The 18,389-nt window shown below is 54.3% G+C and overlaps 2 protein-coding genes and 1 long non-coding RNA gene across 10 annotated transcripts; 1 reads left to right on the top strand and 2 right to left on the bottom strand.

Moving 5' to 3' along the window:
- Positions 1 to 40: 40 nt before the first annotated feature.
- MFAP2 (microfibril associated protein 2) lies at positions 41 to 4,787 on the bottom strand. 5 transcript variants are annotated; one of them, XM_085509744.1, is made up of 10 exons: positions 4,597 to 4,787; positions 4,034 to 4,115; positions 2,181 to 2,252; positions 2,012 to 2,098; positions 1,793 to 1,819; positions 1,641 to 1,727; positions 1,478 to 1,519; positions 1,150 to 1,237; positions 974 to 1,047; positions 41 to 814 (listed from the first exon to the last, which is right to left on the bottom strand). In XM_085509744.1, the coding sequence occupies exons 3-10, from the start codon at positions 2,215 to 2,217 to the stop codon at positions 711 to 713; spliced, it is 546 nt and encodes a 181-aa protein (XP_085365870.1). In that variant the 5' UTR covers positions 2,218 to 2,252; positions 4,034 to 4,115; positions 4,597 to 4,787; the 3' UTR covers positions 41 to 710. The 5 variants fall into 5 exon arrangements, with proteins under 5 accessions (XP_085365870.1, XP_015737774.1, XP_085365869.1 ...); XM_015882288.3 differs by lacking the exon at positions 4,597 to 4,787 and adding an exon at positions 4,484 to 4,564; XM_085509743.1 differs by lacking the exons at positions 4,034 to 4,115; positions 4,597 to 4,787 and adding an exon at positions 3,899 to 3,973.
- LOC146759885 (uncharacterized) lies at positions 4,062 to 5,996 on the top strand. The gene is made up of 2 exons (XR_014932111.1): positions 4,062 to 4,198; positions 5,686 to 5,996. It is a non-coding gene; the product is annotated as an uncharacterized LOC146759885 (long non-coding RNA).
- ATP13A2 (ATPase cation transporting 13A2) lies at positions 5,877 to 15,400 on the bottom strand. 4 transcript variants are annotated; one of them, XM_015882269.3, is made up of 31 exons: positions 14,946 to 15,029; positions 14,324 to 14,458; positions 13,788 to 13,861; positions 13,516 to 13,683; positions 13,385 to 13,443; positions 13,199 to 13,307; positions 13,040 to 13,119; positions 12,692 to 12,769; positions 12,481 to 12,550; positions 12,263 to 12,397; positions 11,994 to 12,060; positions 11,682 to 11,813; positions 11,424 to 11,591; positions 11,232 to 11,342; positions 11,096 to 11,142; positions 10,873 to 11,009; positions 10,626 to 10,677; positions 10,342 to 10,548; positions 10,160 to 10,273; positions 9,602 to 9,758; positions 9,410 to 9,530; positions 9,195 to 9,319; positions 8,788 to 8,948; positions 8,621 to 8,713; positions 8,468 to 8,547; positions 8,122 to 8,274; positions 7,921 to 8,017; positions 7,537 to 7,760; positions 7,244 to 7,395; positions 7,000 to 7,172; positions 5,877 to 6,889 (listed from the first exon to the last, which is right to left on the bottom strand). In XM_015882269.3, the coding sequence occupies exons 1-31, from the start codon at positions 14,953 to 14,955 to the stop codon at positions 6,722 to 6,724; spliced, it is 3,657 nt and encodes a 1,218-aa protein (XP_015737755.2). In that variant the 5' UTR covers positions 14,956 to 15,029; the 3' UTR covers positions 5,877 to 6,721. The 4 variants fall into 4 exon arrangements, 3 of the variants coding, with proteins under 3 accessions (XP_015737755.2, XP_032304569.2, XP_085365868.1); XR_014932107.1 differs by lacking the exon at positions 7,921 to 8,017 and having other exon boundaries at positions 14,946 to 15,400; XM_032448678.2 differs by lacking the exon at positions 14,324 to 14,458 and having other exon boundaries at positions 14,946 to 15,400.
- Between the last annotated feature and the right edge of the window lie 2,989 nt (positions 15,401 to 18,389).

Below are 18,389 nucleotides of genomic sequence, written 5' to 3'. Positions count from 1 at the left end.
CTTATTGGGGCTGGGGGTGGAGGGTTTGGGAACCAGCTGCTCAAATCAGTGGCCATCAGGCCCCGTAACATTTATTATTATCATCATTATGTGACCTATATACTGTTAATATTACACACGCTATAGAAGATGGCTATATCCCAAGAAACTAGATTGAATGTAGTAAATCTAATCTTTCTAATCAGAGAACCCCAAAACTGCCCTCAATTCAACATCAGAATAGGCTGAATGCATGGCATTCCCCATACAGGAAATGGGGACAGCCACCCCAAACCCTGTAGCTACAGCCTTTCTCATAGAAAAAACCCAAACTGCCCCAAATGGTGCTGTATTATTTCAAGCAGGGCATTCAAGTCTGCAGATCCCCAAAGCATTCCCAAGTCCTACAGCCCAGCTCTACTCAAAGAGCATCACCAATGACCCCAAACCAATGGGAAACCCCAAAAAGAAAGAGACAGGAGCCACAGCAACCCTTACAATTTTTCTCTTGGATACTCTACGCAGCAAACAACCCACCCCCCCCTCCCCAACTTATAATATAATAACAAAAGTAATAAAAATAATAACGCCCCCCCCCCTCCCACCTCCCCTTATTTATTCTTATGTGCACCAAACCGGACTTTCTCTTTGGCTTTATGCTCTTTCATGCACGGTTCCTTTATAGCACCAGGTGGAGGAGCCGGGCTGCATCCCGGCGAGGTTGGGGGGCTTCAGCAGCCCCCACAGCTGCGAGCACAGGAGGTGACCACGGTCTGGCAGAGCCCACTGGTGGCCATCACACCACACTTGGAGAACTTGTCACGGCACAGATCGGCTGCAAGGAGGTGGAAAACACAACACACTTCCAGCTAAACTAGGGGCCAACTGGGAGCATCGCACCGCGGCTCCGCTGTGTTTAACCATCAGCATCCTCCATGGTGGTACCCAATGATAGGGAGATGGTGGGGGGGATGTCCCTCAGATGAGTCCTTACCCCTCAGCAGCTCTTCGTGGGCGCACACGGTGCGGACGCAGATCTCCTTGTTGATCACGTAGACCCGGCGGAGGCTGTGGGGAAGAGGAAGGTTTGGGGTTAAAAAAACCCAAATGTGGTACTGTGCCAATGGGGATATGGGGTGGGGAGTGGGGAGGGACAGCCCCTGTGCTCGCCTGTAGAAGCAGATCTCATTCAGGCACTGCTTGCAGGGCTTGTGGACGGAGTAGAGCCTGGTGCAGGGGTACTGCTCCTCCCGGCAGTCTGCAATGAGAACCAAAGCTGGTTTTGGGTTGTTTTGGGTTGTTTTGCCCCAAAAAACGCAAGCAGCTTCAGCAAGAGGGAACAAATCCATGAGCCCTGGGGGTGTGTTCAACATTGCATCAGTCCCTGCCCCCCCCCAGTGCAAGGATTAACTAAGGGGGGGGGGAAGCATGGGTGGGGGAAGGGACCCAAGTTACCCTATATTTGTGTTAGGAGGAGGGTGGTGAAAGCAACACTTACCCAGAGGTCCTGGCTCTGTGGGCTCAGTCTCGGGGGCAGCAGCTGATGGGGGGAAGAGCAGAGCTTTGGGGTTGGGTATAGGAAGCATCCCACTGCCCCCCTGTCAGGTTTTAGGGCCAAGGCAGTGCTGGGAGGGGGGATGTGGTCTCTGTTTTGCACCCACCCATGGTTGGTGCTGGTACAACTTCCTGCTGGGATTGCTGCTGGGACTGGAAACGAAACTGCTCCTCTGGGGTGCGTGGGGTCACATCTATAGGGACAGAGCAGTGAGGGGGTGCACCCCCAGCCCCCAACCTGCCCCAGGGCTGCACTCACCGTGGTAGTCATAGTAATCCTGAATTTCTGGAGGGGAAAAAAGGGAGAAAATGGAGTGTAAGGATTTGGGTTTTCTTGTGTTATTGTATAGGGAGAATGCAAAGCCTGTGGGGACTGGGAGTAATGGGAAATATGGGGGGTTGGGGTGGAAAAGGGAATGGAGCAAAGCATGGGAAAAGGCAAAGCTGTGAGGAAGAGGAGGTGGATGAAGGCTCTCACCTGCCTGCTGGTCATACTGGGAGTATTGCACCGGCTCCGGGTAGGTAATGCCCTCAAACCTGCTGTACTGGCCCTGGACCAGGAGCGCTGGGGAGGGGGGATGAGGAGAGGACAAGATATTTTGGTGCCCATGGTGCCCTTTGGGGCTGCTTTGGGCCTTGGCACTCACCTGGCAGGCCCAGCAGGACGAGGCACAGCGCTCTCATGGTGATGGGAGGTAGTTGCAGGAGCACGGCGCAGTCTGGATGGGGGCAGAGGGAAAACACAATAAAATTGGGAAAGAACAATGAATACAATATAACTATTGGAAATGCAACCATCTGTCCATCCAGGAGGAAGCTTTGTAGCATAGGATGGGGACCCCACCCCACTGATAGTGAGGGGAAACTGAGGCCCCATCTCCCTCCATTCCTGTAGGTAGTGGAGATGTTGACTCAGCCCATACAGGAGTGCCAGACAGTAAGGACTGGCACAGAATGAAGTTGGATAGCCACACTTGGCCAACAGGCAGACCTTGGGGGTCCCATCCCAGCCCCTGAACCTCAGGTCCTATGCCCCACAGTCCTGCCCTGTCTTGCCTCCCACCACCAGGGCAGCAGCAGATGCACGAGGTGTGGGCTATGAGGAATTGCATGGGGATGAACAGGATCAGCGTGCAGCTTTCTCCAGCCTTGGGAGCTGGGTGCTGGCCAGGACCCCAAATCACCCTGACCTGGTGCTCCAATTTCCTTTAGCTCCAATTTCTCACGAGGGATTTTCCACTCCCTGACCCCACACTGAGATACCAGGCGTCACATCCTCGATGGGAACACGATGACAAAACCCCCATCATCATCACAAAGCCCACCACGGCATCCACGCATCCCATCCCAGCAGCAAACCATGGCAGTCACTCAACAGCAACCATCCACCATTAGGATTTTCCACCCTAAGGCACAAGCTCGGGGGCCCGGCACCCATCACACCCCACTCCATCCCCACCAAACCCCCATAGGGTGCCCTACAAGTTGGAGGGGGGGGCTGGGGGGTCTATTGGCTCGGCGGAGCCAGATGTTTTTGCTACAGCACATCTGGGAACAATCAGGCTGCAGAAAGAACACCACAGCCTTTCCCTCTGCTAAACCCCACCTTCCCCAGCCCTTTTTTCCCCCCCTCCCCCAGCTTTAGCTTTCTTTTTTTTCCCCCTTATTTTCTGTCTTTCTTTCTTTCTTTAAAGCTCTGCTTGTCAGACAGCGAGAGAACAAAGGGGAATTTGAAAGGATTCGCGTTTCCTGGCTCTGAACCAATGATTCAAAGGGAAAAAAAAAAGAAGGGAAACCAAAAAACCCAACGTCCAGTCCAAAAAGTTTGCTGCTCTTTCCCCCTCCTTCCCCCCCTTCCCCTTTTCCCTGCACGCCTCCCCACTCACCGCTCTTCCATCAGCATTTCCCCCCCTCCTCTGTGCCCCTTGGATATAAATAAAATAAAACCAAAGCAAAAAAAATCCCATTCCAGGAGAAAAAAAAAAGAGGGGGATGGGGATAGGGGGGAAAGAGGGAAAAAAAAAGGGAAATCATCCAACTTCCTTCAGACTTTGGGGTATTTTTGGATCGATTGAAGCAGTGACAAAGCCGCCACAACAGCTGGTTGGGATGCGATGTTTCCATAGCCCCCCCCCCAAAATAAAGCACCGCTGTGGAGCCCCACAAAGAGATGGGAACATCCCGGGGGCTGCAATGGAAGCCCTCCAAGTACATTGGCAAAGCCATTAGTGAGACTCCCATCATCCAAACCGCTCCCCCACCACCCTAAAAACTGCGCTTCAGCCCCCCCCCAAAAAATGGGTTTTGCCCCCCCCGTCGTTGTGAGGTCTCGGAGGATGGATTGGGGGCTCTGCTGGCTCCTTACCGCTTTCGGGTCCACCGAGCTGCTTCTTGCCTTTGCCCAACGCTTTGGTTTCTTCTCTCCGGGCTCAAAAACTCCGAAATGAGGGGGGGGGGGTGGGGGGGTGAGAGGGGGGGGGTGAGAAATAAAAGCTCCTACCTCCAACATGGGGGCTCCGCTGGGTCCTAAAGCGACACCTGATCCTTCCCTTCCTCCTCCTCCTCTCCCGGAGACGTGCTGTCTGTTGGGGAGGAAACGGGAATAATCCCCCCCCTCAAAAGAAAGAAAATCAATGGGTGCGCACCGAGCTGTGCGAAACTTAAGGTATTTTGGTGGGTTTTTGGGTTGTTTTTGTTTAAATCTCTTTGGATTTTGACCCGACGGCAGAAGAGAGGAAGGCACCGAGCGGAGCTTTGGGGCACAAGAGTGGTCTCTTATTGATGGAGGATTGGAAAGAGAGGTGATCCCAAGCAACACCCCCCCCACCCCCCCTACATCCCCCCTAGATTTGAGGGGGGGTTGCTAAAAATAGGGCAAGTTCTTAAGTTTTAGGGTGAGCCCCCCCCCCCAAGGACATGAAGGAGCTCCCATATCTGGGTGCAGTTTTACCCTGGGGGTGCAACCGCCCCCCATCCCCCCCTTTGCCAGCGGGGCAGAAGCGTGGGATGATCCCGTTGCTGGAGGGTGATGGGAACACCAAAGAATGCATGTTCTGTGCTCACCCCCCACCCCGCTGCAACATCAGCTGCGGTGCTTTGGGTTAAAACCTAAAGATTTTAGGTGAGGTTCAAAGCGATGGAGCAGCATGGAGGGAAGCTGAGGGCTCGGAGCTCAGACATGGGGGGGTCAATAGGAAGGGGACACCTATGAGCTATTCCTCCTTTGTGAGTGCTGCTGCAGCCAGGACTGCTCTAAAAACAAGCAGAAAATCCAGTTTCAAACTAGGGAGAGCAACAGGGGGGAGGGAGGGGGGGTTGCAGAGTGTTCCCCAAGCCTGTTTTTCTAATCCTAACACCTGGATTGTGGCTAAACCTGAGGTTGTGAGCACACTGAACTCCTGCCTCCTCCAAGCCTCATCCTCGGGGCAGCAGCTTAATAATTAAGCATGATTTACAGCTCTGTTAACCCCAAAGCCAGGTGGAGTGGGGCAAAGCATGGCACCAACGGGAATCTGGGAGCATGGATTCCCCTTAAAAAGCTCGAGCACAGGGGATGGCTCCAAATCCCAGCGGCCAACTGGTGCCACTGGGGTCAGCGATGCTGGGGCGGGCATGGATGGGTTCTTTGGGGCTGCAGCGTGTTGTTTCCCCCTCCTTTTGCTTTTCAAGCCACCAGACGCTTTCACTTGGCAAGGGCAGAGGCAAAATCTCGGCGGGTTTCTCCCCCCCTCCACCCCCCGCCCTCTGCTCAGGAAGCCTGCTTTAATAGCTCAAACCCTGGCTAGGATTTCAGGAAACCTCTTACCTCTGCTTGTGCCTCATTTCCTGACCTAATCCCTAGCTCCAGGAGGGCAGAGAGGCACCGCTCGTGCTCGAGGGGGCTCATACCTCACCACATCCCATGCTTGGAGACAGCCAAGCCCCCAGCCCCGCTGCCCCCTTCCCCACCTGCAGAGATTGGCATTCCCTATGGCAGACACAGCACCTCCAGCTGCAGGCTTTGCCTTCCATACACCCTGAAGACATGCTGCAGGATGAGCAGTTTTGCACGGAGAGACATTTTGGCAAGGACATCTGCTTTTTTTTTTTTTTTTTTTTTTTTTTTCCCAACAATTATATATATATTAATTTCTCCTTTTCTTTTTTTACTAGTGAATTCCAGCTAGAAACACACTGAGAATGACGTTGGCCAAAGTCAACTCCTGCCTGTTCTGACATCCCAGCAGTGCCATCCCTGGGCTCCCTCTGCTTCTACAGCATCTTCCAGCCCCAATGGAGAAGAAAATGACCCCCTTCCCTTCCCTCCCCCCACTATCCCCCTTCCCCAGAGGTCTACAGCGTGCTCATGAAAATAGCATTTATTCATTAGACGTGCTCACACCAGAACCACGTGTAATCCAGAAGTGGCACACCCTGCTCCACCCCTTTGTGCACTGGAATGGAGTTAAAAATAGAAATAAAAATAGAGATTTGAAAGGGGGGGGTTTAATGCTACAAAGCCCCTGCTGGCACAGCTGGAAGGCCATGCAGAAGCATCACCAGTGTGCTGAGATCCCATACCAAAACCTCCCACTGACCTGGAAGGGAGGGAGGGATGGATGCCCTTCCAGCTGCTCTGATGGACCAAAGGGCAATAATGCATGAGGTGCAATATGGGTTTGGGCTCTGCATTGGATGCTCCAAGCCCCTCGCTGCTGACAGCTGGCTCAGAACGTCCTTGGCAAGCTGGAGTGGTTTGTAAACATTTCCTACACATCGAGGTGGCCAGCAGGGAGGGAGGAGGTTTCCTTCACAGTGAGCAGAGCCCTGAGGCCACAGTGGGTGCCACCACCAGCAGCACAAGCAGGACCCTTTAATTCACATCTCTGACCAGCCAGGAGGGCATAGTGTTGGAGGAAGAAGGCAGGTGGCACCCCCAGGTGGAGCCTCAAGTTCTCATCTTTAGCATCTCCCACCACTTCTTGTGGGGCCCATAGGACCAAGCGTGTGGTTTCTGGAGCATATGGCTTCGTGGCTGTGAGGCTGAGGGTCTCCCCATTGGAAAGATGGGACCAACTTTATCCGCATGCTGCATCCCATGGGATGGACACGGAGCCAGCCACCAGCTGCCCTCAGTGGGACCAGGAGAAATAAATACAGGAGTGTGGTGCTCCCCTGCAGAGCACGGAGGACTGAAGTTTGGTGTGTGCTATCTCACAGCGATGGACATCCGAGGGGTAGCAAAGAGTGGTTCGTTAAGGGGTGGCCAGGAGGGCTGCTGGCTCAGATCCTTCTCCAGCCTCTTGAACAGCTTGCTGGATGCTTTCTTCCGACGCAGCTTACGTAAGCAGCCCAGTAATCCATAGTCCAGTGCAGTCTGCAGCAAAGAGATGAATACAACAGGTTTTAGGGGGGTTTCTTGGACAGATCCATGAGGATAGTGGTCTTAAAACTCCCCTAAGTGCAATGCAATGCTTTGCTACCCACCTCCAGCACAAAGGCTGCGAAGAAATTAAGTGTGGCGATTCCCAACAGCAGCAGCTTGAAGTTCAAGTCATCGATTTCCTGCAGCTTCAGTAGGGTTTTAGGGAAGCCCAAAGGGTACAGGGTCAACCATATCAAGAGGCCGAAGAGGAGCATGAGGACAACCAGAAAGAGCACTGAAAGCGAGAAGGGAGAGGGTTGAGGAGGGAGCTGAAGGTTTGAGGACTCCTCTTACTCATGGTCTCACCATTGGTGTAAAGTGGCTCCCGAAACGGGTACCCCTTGGACATGGCAACGGCCAGAATGAGGTACTGGAAGCCAGTGATGCAGAAGAGGACCGTGTTCTCGTAGTTGGGCAGGTTTTGGGGAGCTGTCACTGTGCTGTTCAGTGGCACATACCTAAAGAGTAGACACAAAGGATCAATATAATGACCGAAGTTGACTTTCAGTGCCAACCCACTTGACTTTGGCCAGCGCCATCAAAATTGACTTTGGCCAATGACATCCCCACGGCCAAACCCACAGCGCCAGGTCCCGTACCAGCTCTGTGAAACAGTGATGAAGTAGCTGAGGACTTGCACAGTGATGAGCAGAGCAGTTTGCAGGAGCAGACTGCCCAGCACTGGGACGCTGATCAGTGCCCCTTGGGGCCGGCGCACTCCAAGCTCCCTGGCAGGACCCGTGCGTCCCATCAGCACAGCCACAGTGGTGGTGATGATCAGGTCGAAGAAGAGAAACTGGAAGTCACTCAGGTTGGTGTTGATCTGGGAGGGAGAAATGGAATGCTCTCGGCTATGGGGACACATGGTGTGATAAAAGCCAGAAGTAGGGAAGGATCAGACATCCCTGGGTATTGCTGAGTGGTCCTCCCCCACCTCCCACAGCCCTGTTAATGTATCCCATCCCCAAGACAGATGGACTCACCGTGTAGAGCAGCAACACGGACACAAACTGCACCAGGCTGTACAGGGCCATATACTTAAAGACCCCAAAGGAGGTGACCAGCGAGCACCTTCCCTCCCTACAGGCAGAACCACCATCAGCACAGCAACACAACCCTGCCACAAACCCCATCCCAAAGAGGGGATGGAGGTGCTGAGAACCCCCTGTGTGTTCTCCCCTTACCGGATGACCGTGGGCACACATTCAATGTTGGCATGGCAGGAGGTGAAGGGTGATGCCACGGATGCTTCAGCCTCCGAAAGGGAAATGCCCACATCAGCTGCCTTCAGTGCCCCGCAGTCATTGGCCCCATCCCCACACATCCCCACGCAGTAGCTGGGGGAGAAGCAGAAGAAGTGGATTTCTAACACTGGCACAGTGGGATTTGGGGACTTCAAGGTCAAACCTGGATGTTTGGGATGCTTGGGGAAAGGGCAGGATGCAATCAGCACACTGGGAAAGCCTCCAGTACCCAAGAAATGCCTCATGTCCCCATTGTCCCCCCAAGCCTCAGTGCTGGGGCACTCACTCAAGCTCCTGCAGGCTGCACACCAGCTGAGTCTTCTGCTCAGGCGACATGCGGGCAAACACAGTGGCTCGGACAAGGATCTGCAAGGGGAGGATGGCTCAGTCCCAGTGACCAACACCTCACAGATGGGTTATGGATGGGGATGGGACGCACCTTGGGCAGCAGGTCAGCAAAGTGCTCCTGCAGCACGGCAAAGGACTTCCCATTCAGCGCCAGGTGCAGGCGGCCATCCCACTGCTGTGCATCCTGCAGCAGGCAGAGCAACCCATGAACACACTGCTGGAGAAGCAGCACGTTTTTGGGACTGCTTCTCAACTCACCTCTGGCTGCTTCTCGCCCTGCGAGAGCTCTGAAGGGATGAACTTGAGAGATGCAGGCTGGTCACGGCCGGGCGGCGATGCGGTGACGAAGATGACCCTCTCATTTGGCCCCACCATGCAGCAGCTCCTGGCCACGTTCACAGCTGTCAGCATGTTGTCTCCTGCAGGCGGTGGTGTGAGTAATGGTGAAGCAGCCATTACGTGGCCCCTAAGCCCAGAACCCAACCCCTAACCCCAAACCCATAACCCCATAACTGCATAACCTTAACCCTACAGCCCCCACCCCAGCCTTAACCCCACCTCCCAGTGGATCCTCACCACTGATCCATGCTGTCAGAACCTCATGCAGCCCCATGGCCCCTCATTGCCCCCCATTCCCCATCCCTGTCCCCACATTGCAGTGCCACCTGTCACCATGATGGGACGCACGCCGGCGTTCCTCAGCAGTGTGATCACAGGTGCTGATTCCAGCTTGAGGACATTCTTCATCACCAAGAAGCCCAGGAAGGTCAGGCTGTTCTCTGCAGCATCCCTGTTGGGCACAGTGTGACACCACCTCTAAGTCCACACACACCATTACTGAACCAAATGGGATCTAAAACCCAAAGCTGTGCTCACCCACCTCGTCAGCTGCAGGGCATCCTCAAAGCTCCTCACTGTGCTCATTGATCTACAAGCCAAAGCCAGCACACGGAAACCATCGGCGGTGTAATGCCGCAGCACCTGGGAGAAATCCGCGGGCACTGCAATGGGGACAGAGGGCTCCCAACAGCTCCCAAATGCATGGGGACAGGATGGTAGTATAGGAACGCACCCGTCTCTGTGCTGCAGAGGCTGGCCACCACCTCTGGGGCTCCTTTGGTGTAGAGCAAGGCTGTGTCATCGCCAGGCAGCTTTGTGAGGACACTCATGCGTTGTAGGGAGGAAGAAAAGGGGAAGCGGCGCAGGATGCCCACAGGCAAGTGGTGCTTCTGGAAGGTGTTGCAACCCAAGAGTGTGAAGCACAGCATCCAGGGAGAGAATCATTGAACCATTAAGGTTGGAGAAGACCTCTGAGATCACGGAGTCCAACCATCAAACCATCCCCAATGCGCCCATTCGTAGCATGGCAGAATCATTAAGGTTGGAAAAGACCTCTAAGGTCACTCATTAAGGTTGGAAAAGACCTCTAAGGTCACCAAGCCCAAATGCCAGTCTACCCTCACCATGCCCACTGTGTCCCTCAGTGCCATATCTCTATGGCCCTTAACACCTCCAGGGACCCCACCATCTCCCTGTGCAGCCTGTGCCAGCACATCACCACTCTTTTGGAGGTTATATTATTGCTAATATCCAACCAGGAGCTCCCCAATGGATGCTGCAAGGCACTCACCCTGCCCGGTAGCTGTTCTTCCTCAGGTGGAGGGTTCATCATGGCCAAAACCTTCGTCCCAAAGCACTGCAAGCCAGGCAGCTCCCCTTCATCCTCCTCAGCCATCTCCAGGCGCTGGAAGCAATGTGCAAGCAGAAGGGATGCCACCACCCTCTCCACACCAGTCCCATCGCTCCCCTTACCCATCCAGTGGATTCCATCATCTTGAGGTCCACGGGGTCCCCAACAGGCTGTCCCTGTAGCAGTGTGACACTGTGGCAGGTGGCCAGGGCATGGAGCAGGGGGCTGGAAGGCAGGCGGCGCAGCTCATGGATGATGGGCATGAAGTGTCCGTCCTCCAGGGAGATCACCCCCCATACATCCAACCCTTCCTCTGTCAGTGTCCCTGTCTGCAGGATGAGCACAGTGGGGCAGGAGAAGCTCCAAGCTGGGAAGCCACAGCACAAAGCCATGCCCATACACTCACCTTGTCAAAGCACACCAAGCGGATCTTCCCACACAGGTTGATGCGGGGAGGGCTGAGCGTAGAAACACAGATTTATTAACATTGGAAAAGATCACTAAGATCAACCAGTCCTACCCCAACCCATCCCCACTGACCACATCCCTCAGTGCCACATCTCTGCATGGAACACCTCCAGGGATGGTAACCCCACCACCCATACCAACGCATCACTGCTCTTTCAGAGAAGAAATTGATCCTATAATCCAACCTGATGCAAAAGATGCCACGTTTCTTCAGCCTGTTCTGGGCGTAGATGGAGCCCACAGTCATGGCAGCTGGGAGAGCTGGCGGCACAATGACAGTGATCAGGTCGAGGGCACGGATGATGATTTGCCCCACGGGAACCTGGCAGGTGAGGTGCGTAAATGGGGTGAGCATCCTGATAGCATCCATCTAAGGTGGATCTTTATGGCTGGTGGTTTCCCCCCTACCTGGTTTTTCACCATGATGAGGATGCTGTACAGCGTGCCAATAAAAGCTGAACAGAGAAAAGAACGGGTTGGGGTACAAAGCCAAGCAGAGATGGGGATTCCACCATAACAAGGAGTCCAGGCAATGCCTCCCTACCCAGCACAGCGAGGAACAGCACAAACTTCACAGCATCCTTGTAGAACTTGAAGGTCACAGGCTTGGGGTAGAGAATGGAGCTGATCAGGTCACCTTTGGCTGTGCAAAACCCTATGGGATAAGAGCAATAGAACCTCAGCATGTGCTCAAAGCCACCACTCCAATGGGCACAATGAGTCCGCATGGTGCTACCTGTACGGGTGACAACAGCCAGCACCTCCTGCCCCACGTAGGACCTGGCCTGGATGATGTGTGTCCCGCAGAACAGCGTGTGCCTCTGGTGCTCTTTGGGGTTATAGATGGTGCCTGCAGCCCCTCCGCCATTGGGGAGAGGTGTCTTCAGCACAGGCACGCTTTCCCCTGCAGGAAGAACCCAGTGGTGATAAGGGTTGCTAATTTATAACCAGGGAGTGGATGCAAGGATTGGAAGGGATAATGGGATGCTCTCACCTGTCAGCATGCTCTCATTGACCATGCACTCGCCTGTCAGCAGTGCAGCATCACAGGGGACCAACACACCATCCAAGGGCAGGCTGATGCAGTCACCGGGCACCAGCTCTGCTGAGCTCACCATGGCCTCCTCTGCTGGGACAGCACCTTCCTTTACACCCAGAGCCCAAACCATCCCAACTTTGTTCCATCCACCACCCATCTGAGCCCACTGGGGTGCTCCCAGTGGGTGTCCCAGTAGGAAAAGCCAAGCATGTCTCCATAAGGTGGGGTTGGTCCCATCCCAAAGGAGCCTTTGCTCATCACGCTCACCTCCGTCAGCACGGCGCACTCGGATGCTGATGGACATCCTGGCCATGTTCCTCAGCGTGGTGCTTTGCTGCAAGGGAGGGAGCTGTCAGAGGGAGCCAGAAGCAGCTCAACAAGCAAAGTAAAGCACCTTGGTCTTGAGTGCATCAGGCTGGGGATCATATGTGGGAAGGGGTTATTCCACTAAACCAGATCCCTATGAAGCCTCCAGAAAGGCAGATCCCAACACAGGATGGGCTTTGTAAAGCATTTCCCAAGGTCCAATGACCAACCTTCCTCGTCTCATAGAGGGACAGCCCCAGGGAGATGGTGGAGATGAGGAAGATGCAGGCGGCATAGTAGTAATAGGCATCACAGACCCACAGCACAATGCTGAGAACTTGGAAGATGTAGAAGGGATTGAGCACCTGGAGAGAGGTTTATGGTCAGGATGGCTGAGGATGCTCTGCAGCCAAATGGGAATGCTCCTGGGTCTGCAATGGGTGCTCACCTCCTCCACCAGGAGCTTGGCATAGGATTTGACAGGCACCTCGATGAGGTTTGGGCCGTAGATCTTTCTTCTGCATGGTAAAGATGGAAGGTATTCAGGTGATGATGTAATGGTACATCAGGATGTATCTGAGCTCCAGACTCAGAATTGAGATAGGGAATGCAAAGAAAAACCCTCATTGCTGTGTCCTACCAATGTCCTGCATGCCCACCTGGAGCTGTGGTCCTGCTGGCCCAGCCCAGCCTGACAGAGGTGGAGCTCTGCACAGGTCCAGCCTTCATCCAAGGCACTAGGAGGAATAGGGGGGAGGGAAGAGAAGGGAGTAAAACAGAGTCAGAATCATTGGGAGCAAAGCAGAACACACAGCACGTCCACGTCAACAAAAACCCTTTGGGAAAGAGAGAGCATCTTGTTCCGCGTGCTCAGCCAAGGCTGCGAGCAGGAACAAAAGGGGCACAGTGCGGGGATTTGCAAAGGCTTTGCAACACGCAGAGAGGCCGTGGTGTGGGTGCACGACCCACAGATGGATTAGGATTGGGGTTTTGGGGTGGAAGAGTACCTGACCCTGCAGTATGCCTGCCGCCTCTCCATCCAGATATAGCGCAGCCCCTCGAAGAGATAATACCGCAGGACGTTGTGCTGAGCAAAGAGAGGGGGGGGGGCTTTTAAAGGGCTGTGAGGGGCACAGAGGAGCAGGGAGGGGGGCTGTGGGCATCACCTCCTCCTGGTGCAGGCGGATGGTGTCCCGGTTCTCTTCCTCATCCGCCACACCAACAGCGATGCTGCTCTTGCGGTCCTCCAGCCTGGCCCCGGGGTGATGCTCCAGGCTGCTCAGGGCAGAGAATAGACATTAATATCCAAACACCCCCCCAGATCCCACCCATGTTACGTGGGTTTCACTCACCTGCCCTCACCCAGTGTCTCCGTCTGCACGCGTGCAGTGAAGCACTGCCCAAATCGGTCCTGCAAACACACACAGCGTCCCAATGGATGCAAGCAAGGAACCCCCCTCCTCAAGCCCCCCGTGGTGCTCACCCTAATGATGACCCAATCCGCCTGCCCCAAGGCACAGGGCTTGCACCTGGCCCATACACGCAGGCTGGGTCTCCAGTGGAAGAGCAGCAGCAGCAGCCCAGCACTGAGCACACAGCACACATGGCACAGTGCTGTGCGCCACGGCTGGCTGCGGTACCCCGTCACCTCCTGCAGGAACACCAAATTACATTCACTTATGCAATCTCTTTGCAAGCAGGATGCTCTGCCTGCTCATCAACAGGTCCCCCCTTAACCCAAGGCCCTGTACGTACCATGCAGGATGGGTCTGGGTTGTGCTGCAGCGTCCCGTAGCCCGGCCGTGGGCTGCCCAGCAGCCTGCTGCTGTCTGCAATGCAAAAAGCAAAGCGTGTCCGCGAGGGAAAACGTGTTCTGATGGCACTGAGAGCTGTGCCAGATGGGTGGCAGCCACACGGATGGAGACAGCGGGGCAGAAGTGCCTCCAAACCCAATCCAAAGCCCACAGAACCCCAATGGGTGGACGGCAGGCGGTGCCAGGGGACAGGAGTTGGCACAGGGAGCGGAGCTGGGGCAGCGCCAGGCCAGCCGTCCCGCAGTGCTTTTCATGCTTGTTTTGCTCCCTGTCCTTTCCTCCTCTCTTTGGTGCTGGGAAACGAATGGAAAACGTGTTTATTCCCCTTTTCTGTTTGCTGTCTGAGTGTCCTGCTGTGCAATGCATGCACAGCCCCATGCTTTAAGAGCCTCATGGGGTCTGCACGACCATCCCCATCCCACCAGCACCGCAGTGATTCCTGCACAACCCCAACCCCACATCTATAGGTTTTCTCACCTGTTCCCATCCCGGCTGCTTCCCAAAGGCCACGAATGGAGCTTCCAGCTGATCTCAAAGGCACGGGATGGGACATGCACCACGTTGTGCCCAGGAAGCAGCCGGTGCCACAGAGGGGCGGGCAGTGGTTTAAAGCTGCACAACCAGTTTGCAACGCAGCAGTTTGAGGATGAGGTGTGGCCGTGCAAACACAACCCAGGCCAGATGCTGTCCCCATACCAAGGGGTTTTAGCACGGGGCTTCACCCTGCGATGCTGGGTTGCAATGAGAGCATCTTCCCGCAGCACCCATCTCCCCTTTGCAAGCTTACAACCAGGGGATCCGGATGCATCTCCCTGCTCGTTGCACGGCGTAAAGCGGCCGCTATGAGATGAAGGGACATGGGCCGGGACACGGCTGTGCTGCTGGGGGCAGAGCTGAGCGATGGGGAAAGGGAAGCAAAAGAAAAGAAAGCAAAGCGGAGCAGAAGGATAACCGAGCCCTGGGCTCTGTGCAAACCGCAACAGCGGGGAAATGCAACGGGATGCGACCCCTGCGGGGCTTCACCTGCACTGCCATCACATTGCAGCCCCCCCCCCATCCATCCCTATATCCCCCCCCACTCCCAATAGCCGCCCCTGACCTGAGCTCATGGCGGGGCCACGCGTGGGCCGTCCGCTTCGGGGCCGCGCTGAGCAGCGGCAGCGGAAGGGCGGAGCGTGGGAGCTGCTGGGGTTTGTAGTCCCCGCATCAACCCCCCCCCGCTTCATCATCATCATCACCATCACTATCAGGCAGGGAAGCGATCCGTGCTCTGCCCCATAGAGCCTCAGCACCTGTACGGAAACGCTCTGCCCCTAGAGCGGCTTTGCATCCCCTCCCTGTTTTCGGTGCTCAGCTGCAACAAAACGGCTGCGAGGAGCAGCCCAGCCCACCAGGAACCCTCACGTTGTGCAGGAAGGGAGTGGAAAAGCAAATGGGGTTGTGGTGTTCCGGCTGCATAAAGCCAGCAGAACCTTTGCCTTTAGGAGCACGATAAACTGCAGCGCAGTGGGATCGGTGAGTCACTGTGAGCACACAAAAGCAGCAGGTGCTGCTGATAAACAGCAGCCCGGATCTGCAGCATAAAGGATTTCCCCTCCGCCAGCAATGAACCTAACCCAGAAGGCTGATGATTTACCCAGCAACAAGCATTGAGATGACAGCAATAAGGAAGAAATATAGCAAAGATCAACCGAGAAATCCCCCCTGCAGCAGCAAGGCTGAGCTGAATACAGCCCCAAGCACTGAGAACATGCCGTGGTTTCCTCTGTTGTGCAAGCTGAACTGTGCAATGCATTGCTGCTTCTGCAACCAGGCGTCCCTTTGCTTTCTGCTAATGAGCTTTTATTTCCCTATCATTAAACAGGGCCCGATAGGAGAAGCGCTTTATTCAGTCTCTGCTGCCCCCTCGTGGTCAAAGGGTGGAACTGCAGCTGGGGGCGGCTGTTAATGGAGCTCCGGACCCACCCGAGTCCGCCCGTCTCTACGGTGATAACTCCTCCCGACATTAATGAGAGGAAATGGGATTTATTCTTTTTAGCTGCTCTGCACCATCAGTCCGCCAACAAGATGCTGTTTAGTCCTCCAAGCAGCACGACACATGCGCGCAGAGAAGCGGAAGAGGCTTCATTGAGTTCGAACGGCTCTTTGGGGGGGTGGGGGGGGTCAAATCCGCCATTCTCCATTGCCATTGGCCGCCCAGGATGTCATTCATGATGCATGATGTTGTCTGAAACGACCCGCAATATTACCCTATAAACCCAACCCTTAACCTCAATCCCTCCTTCAGACCCACTGGCATTGGGGTCACAAGGGGAAGGAATGGGGCTGCTATAGAAGATGAGCACAGCCCCAATGCTGGGCACCAACAGGGTTGGTTTGCTGTGCTGGGTGAAGCTTTGCTGCCCACCAGGCTCCGATATCCATCACCAACCAGCCATGCAAACATGGCGGCACATGGCTTGGCCCTTGGCAATGTAGAGCATCCAATGGTCCAACTAAAGGGTCATCAAGAGGGTTTGATTCACCCCTGTGTTCATGCCTGGTCATCAAGAGGCTTTCACCCCTTTATTTCATGCCTTCAGTGCATCAGGACGTGTCCTCCTCCACCCCCTCCATCATGTGCATCCCAACTCACGTGTCAGCCCAGCACCCCCCTCCTCACCCACCAAAGGACCCTCTGTTCTTCCTTTCCCCCCTTTATACCCCTCTGTTCTTCCTTTCCCCCCTTTACACTGATGACCAGGACGCTCTCCCATTTATCTTGTCCCCACCGCCCCGTATTTATTTCATGTCAGTCCAAAGGGCTGCGCTCAGACAAGGGGCTCCCTGTGATAAACCCTCTTTGATGGTCTCCTTGACATCCTTCCATCATGTGTCAGCAACATCCACCGTGACCAGGACACCACAATAACAGCCCTATGCAAAGCCAAGGCTGGGTCACATGCATGGCTGCAGGGAGAGGAGATGATGAAGAGCAAAGCCATTATAAATATCTTCAGATGGCTTCATGATCCCTCTTCCTTACACTTATGCATGTGCGAGCCCCATTTAGCTGGACCACAGACCAAGCCAGAGGCTATGAACAAGAAACACTTGGATTAGGGCAACTTTTTATAGCCTTAATGAGGCAGCAATGGGGGAAAGCTTCCTCCTGCAGAGCCATTTTTCTTCTTATCACATGGTGGCCCCTCATGATATGCATGATCTACAACCAGCCACTGGTACACTGGAGCTTTATGGGGTGAGTTCATCACCTCCGAGCCATGCAAGCGTGACCTATGCTTTAGATGTGCTCTCTGTCCCTGTATATACATAGATAAGTACTACTCCTTGCTTAGAATTATGTGTATATCATTACTGAGTCCTGGCTTAAAGAAATTAGAGCCAGATAATGACTGCAGTTATTCTCATTTAGGTATGTAATGAGTTCTCTAGAGGAGACATCAGCTCACTTCCACAGCACAACCACAGGGCAGATATGAACACTGATAGTTCTGCTCTGTGTTGGGGCTGCTGGTTGCAAAGCTCTCTGAGAAGGGATTCAGGCTGACAGCTGTAAACCCCTGCAGAGTCAATGGCATTCGAGCACCCATGGCACTTAATGTTGGTGAACTGCTTCATTGCAGTGACTACTTGTCTGCTAAGGCCATGACTTGGGAGCTTCATTTGATGGATATTCACCTCCTGCATCCCTTCTGAAATAGAAACCATTCCATTTGGTGGGTATTTGTGTCCTGCACACATTATGCTGCACAATATGTGGTTGGGATGGGTTGATTGTGGGGATGGGTTGATGGTTGGGATGGGTTGGTGGTTGGGATGGGTTGTTGGTTGGGATGGGTTGATGGTTGGGATGGGTTGATAGTGAGGATGGGTTGGTGGTTGGGATGGGTTAATGGTTGGGATGGGTTGATGGTTGGGATGGGTTGATAGTAGGGATGGGTTGGTGGTTGGGATGGGTTTTTGCTGGGGATGGGTTGATGGTTGGAATGGGTTGTTGGTTGGGATGGGTTGATGGTTGGGATGGGTTGATGGTTGGGATGAATTAGTGGTTGGGATGGGTTGGTGGTTGGGATGGGTTGTTGCTGGGGATGGGTTGATGGTTGGAATGGGTTGGTGGTTGGGATGGGTTGGTGGTTGGGCTTGATCTTAGAGGTCTTTTCCTGCTTTCATGATTCTATGACACGAGATGGAAATTGAGATTTTTGCCCTTTGCTTGGAGCCCAGGCAGGACTTGAGGTCACATAGCCATCATTCTTAAAGAGAATTTGAGTATTTCTTGTTGAGACTCTAATTTTCTTAACCCAAGAGCTCTCTGTGCCATCTGCCCCCAAACAGGAGTTCCAGCCGCCTCCATCCCCACCATCCCCATCATCCCCACCAAACAAAGGTGCTGCTCAGCACAGATACATCCCCTGGCCAACTGCTAGGGGTTAGCACCTTGGTAATGCAACACCTTGAGCAGCTCCCTGTCTTTCAGTGACCCTCACTGCACCAAGTAATACAGAAACTCAAACCAACAGACACCGACAGTGCTTTTCTC

This window comes from Coturnix japonica, chromosome 9, assembly GCF_054131305.1.
Source record: "Coturnix japonica strain WE chromosome 9, WE-NBRP24, whole genome shotgun sequence".
NCBI lineage: Eukaryota > Metazoa > Chordata > Aves > Galliformes > Phasianidae > Coturnix > Coturnix japonica.
This window is presented reverse-complemented; position numbering and strand designations above follow the sequence as displayed.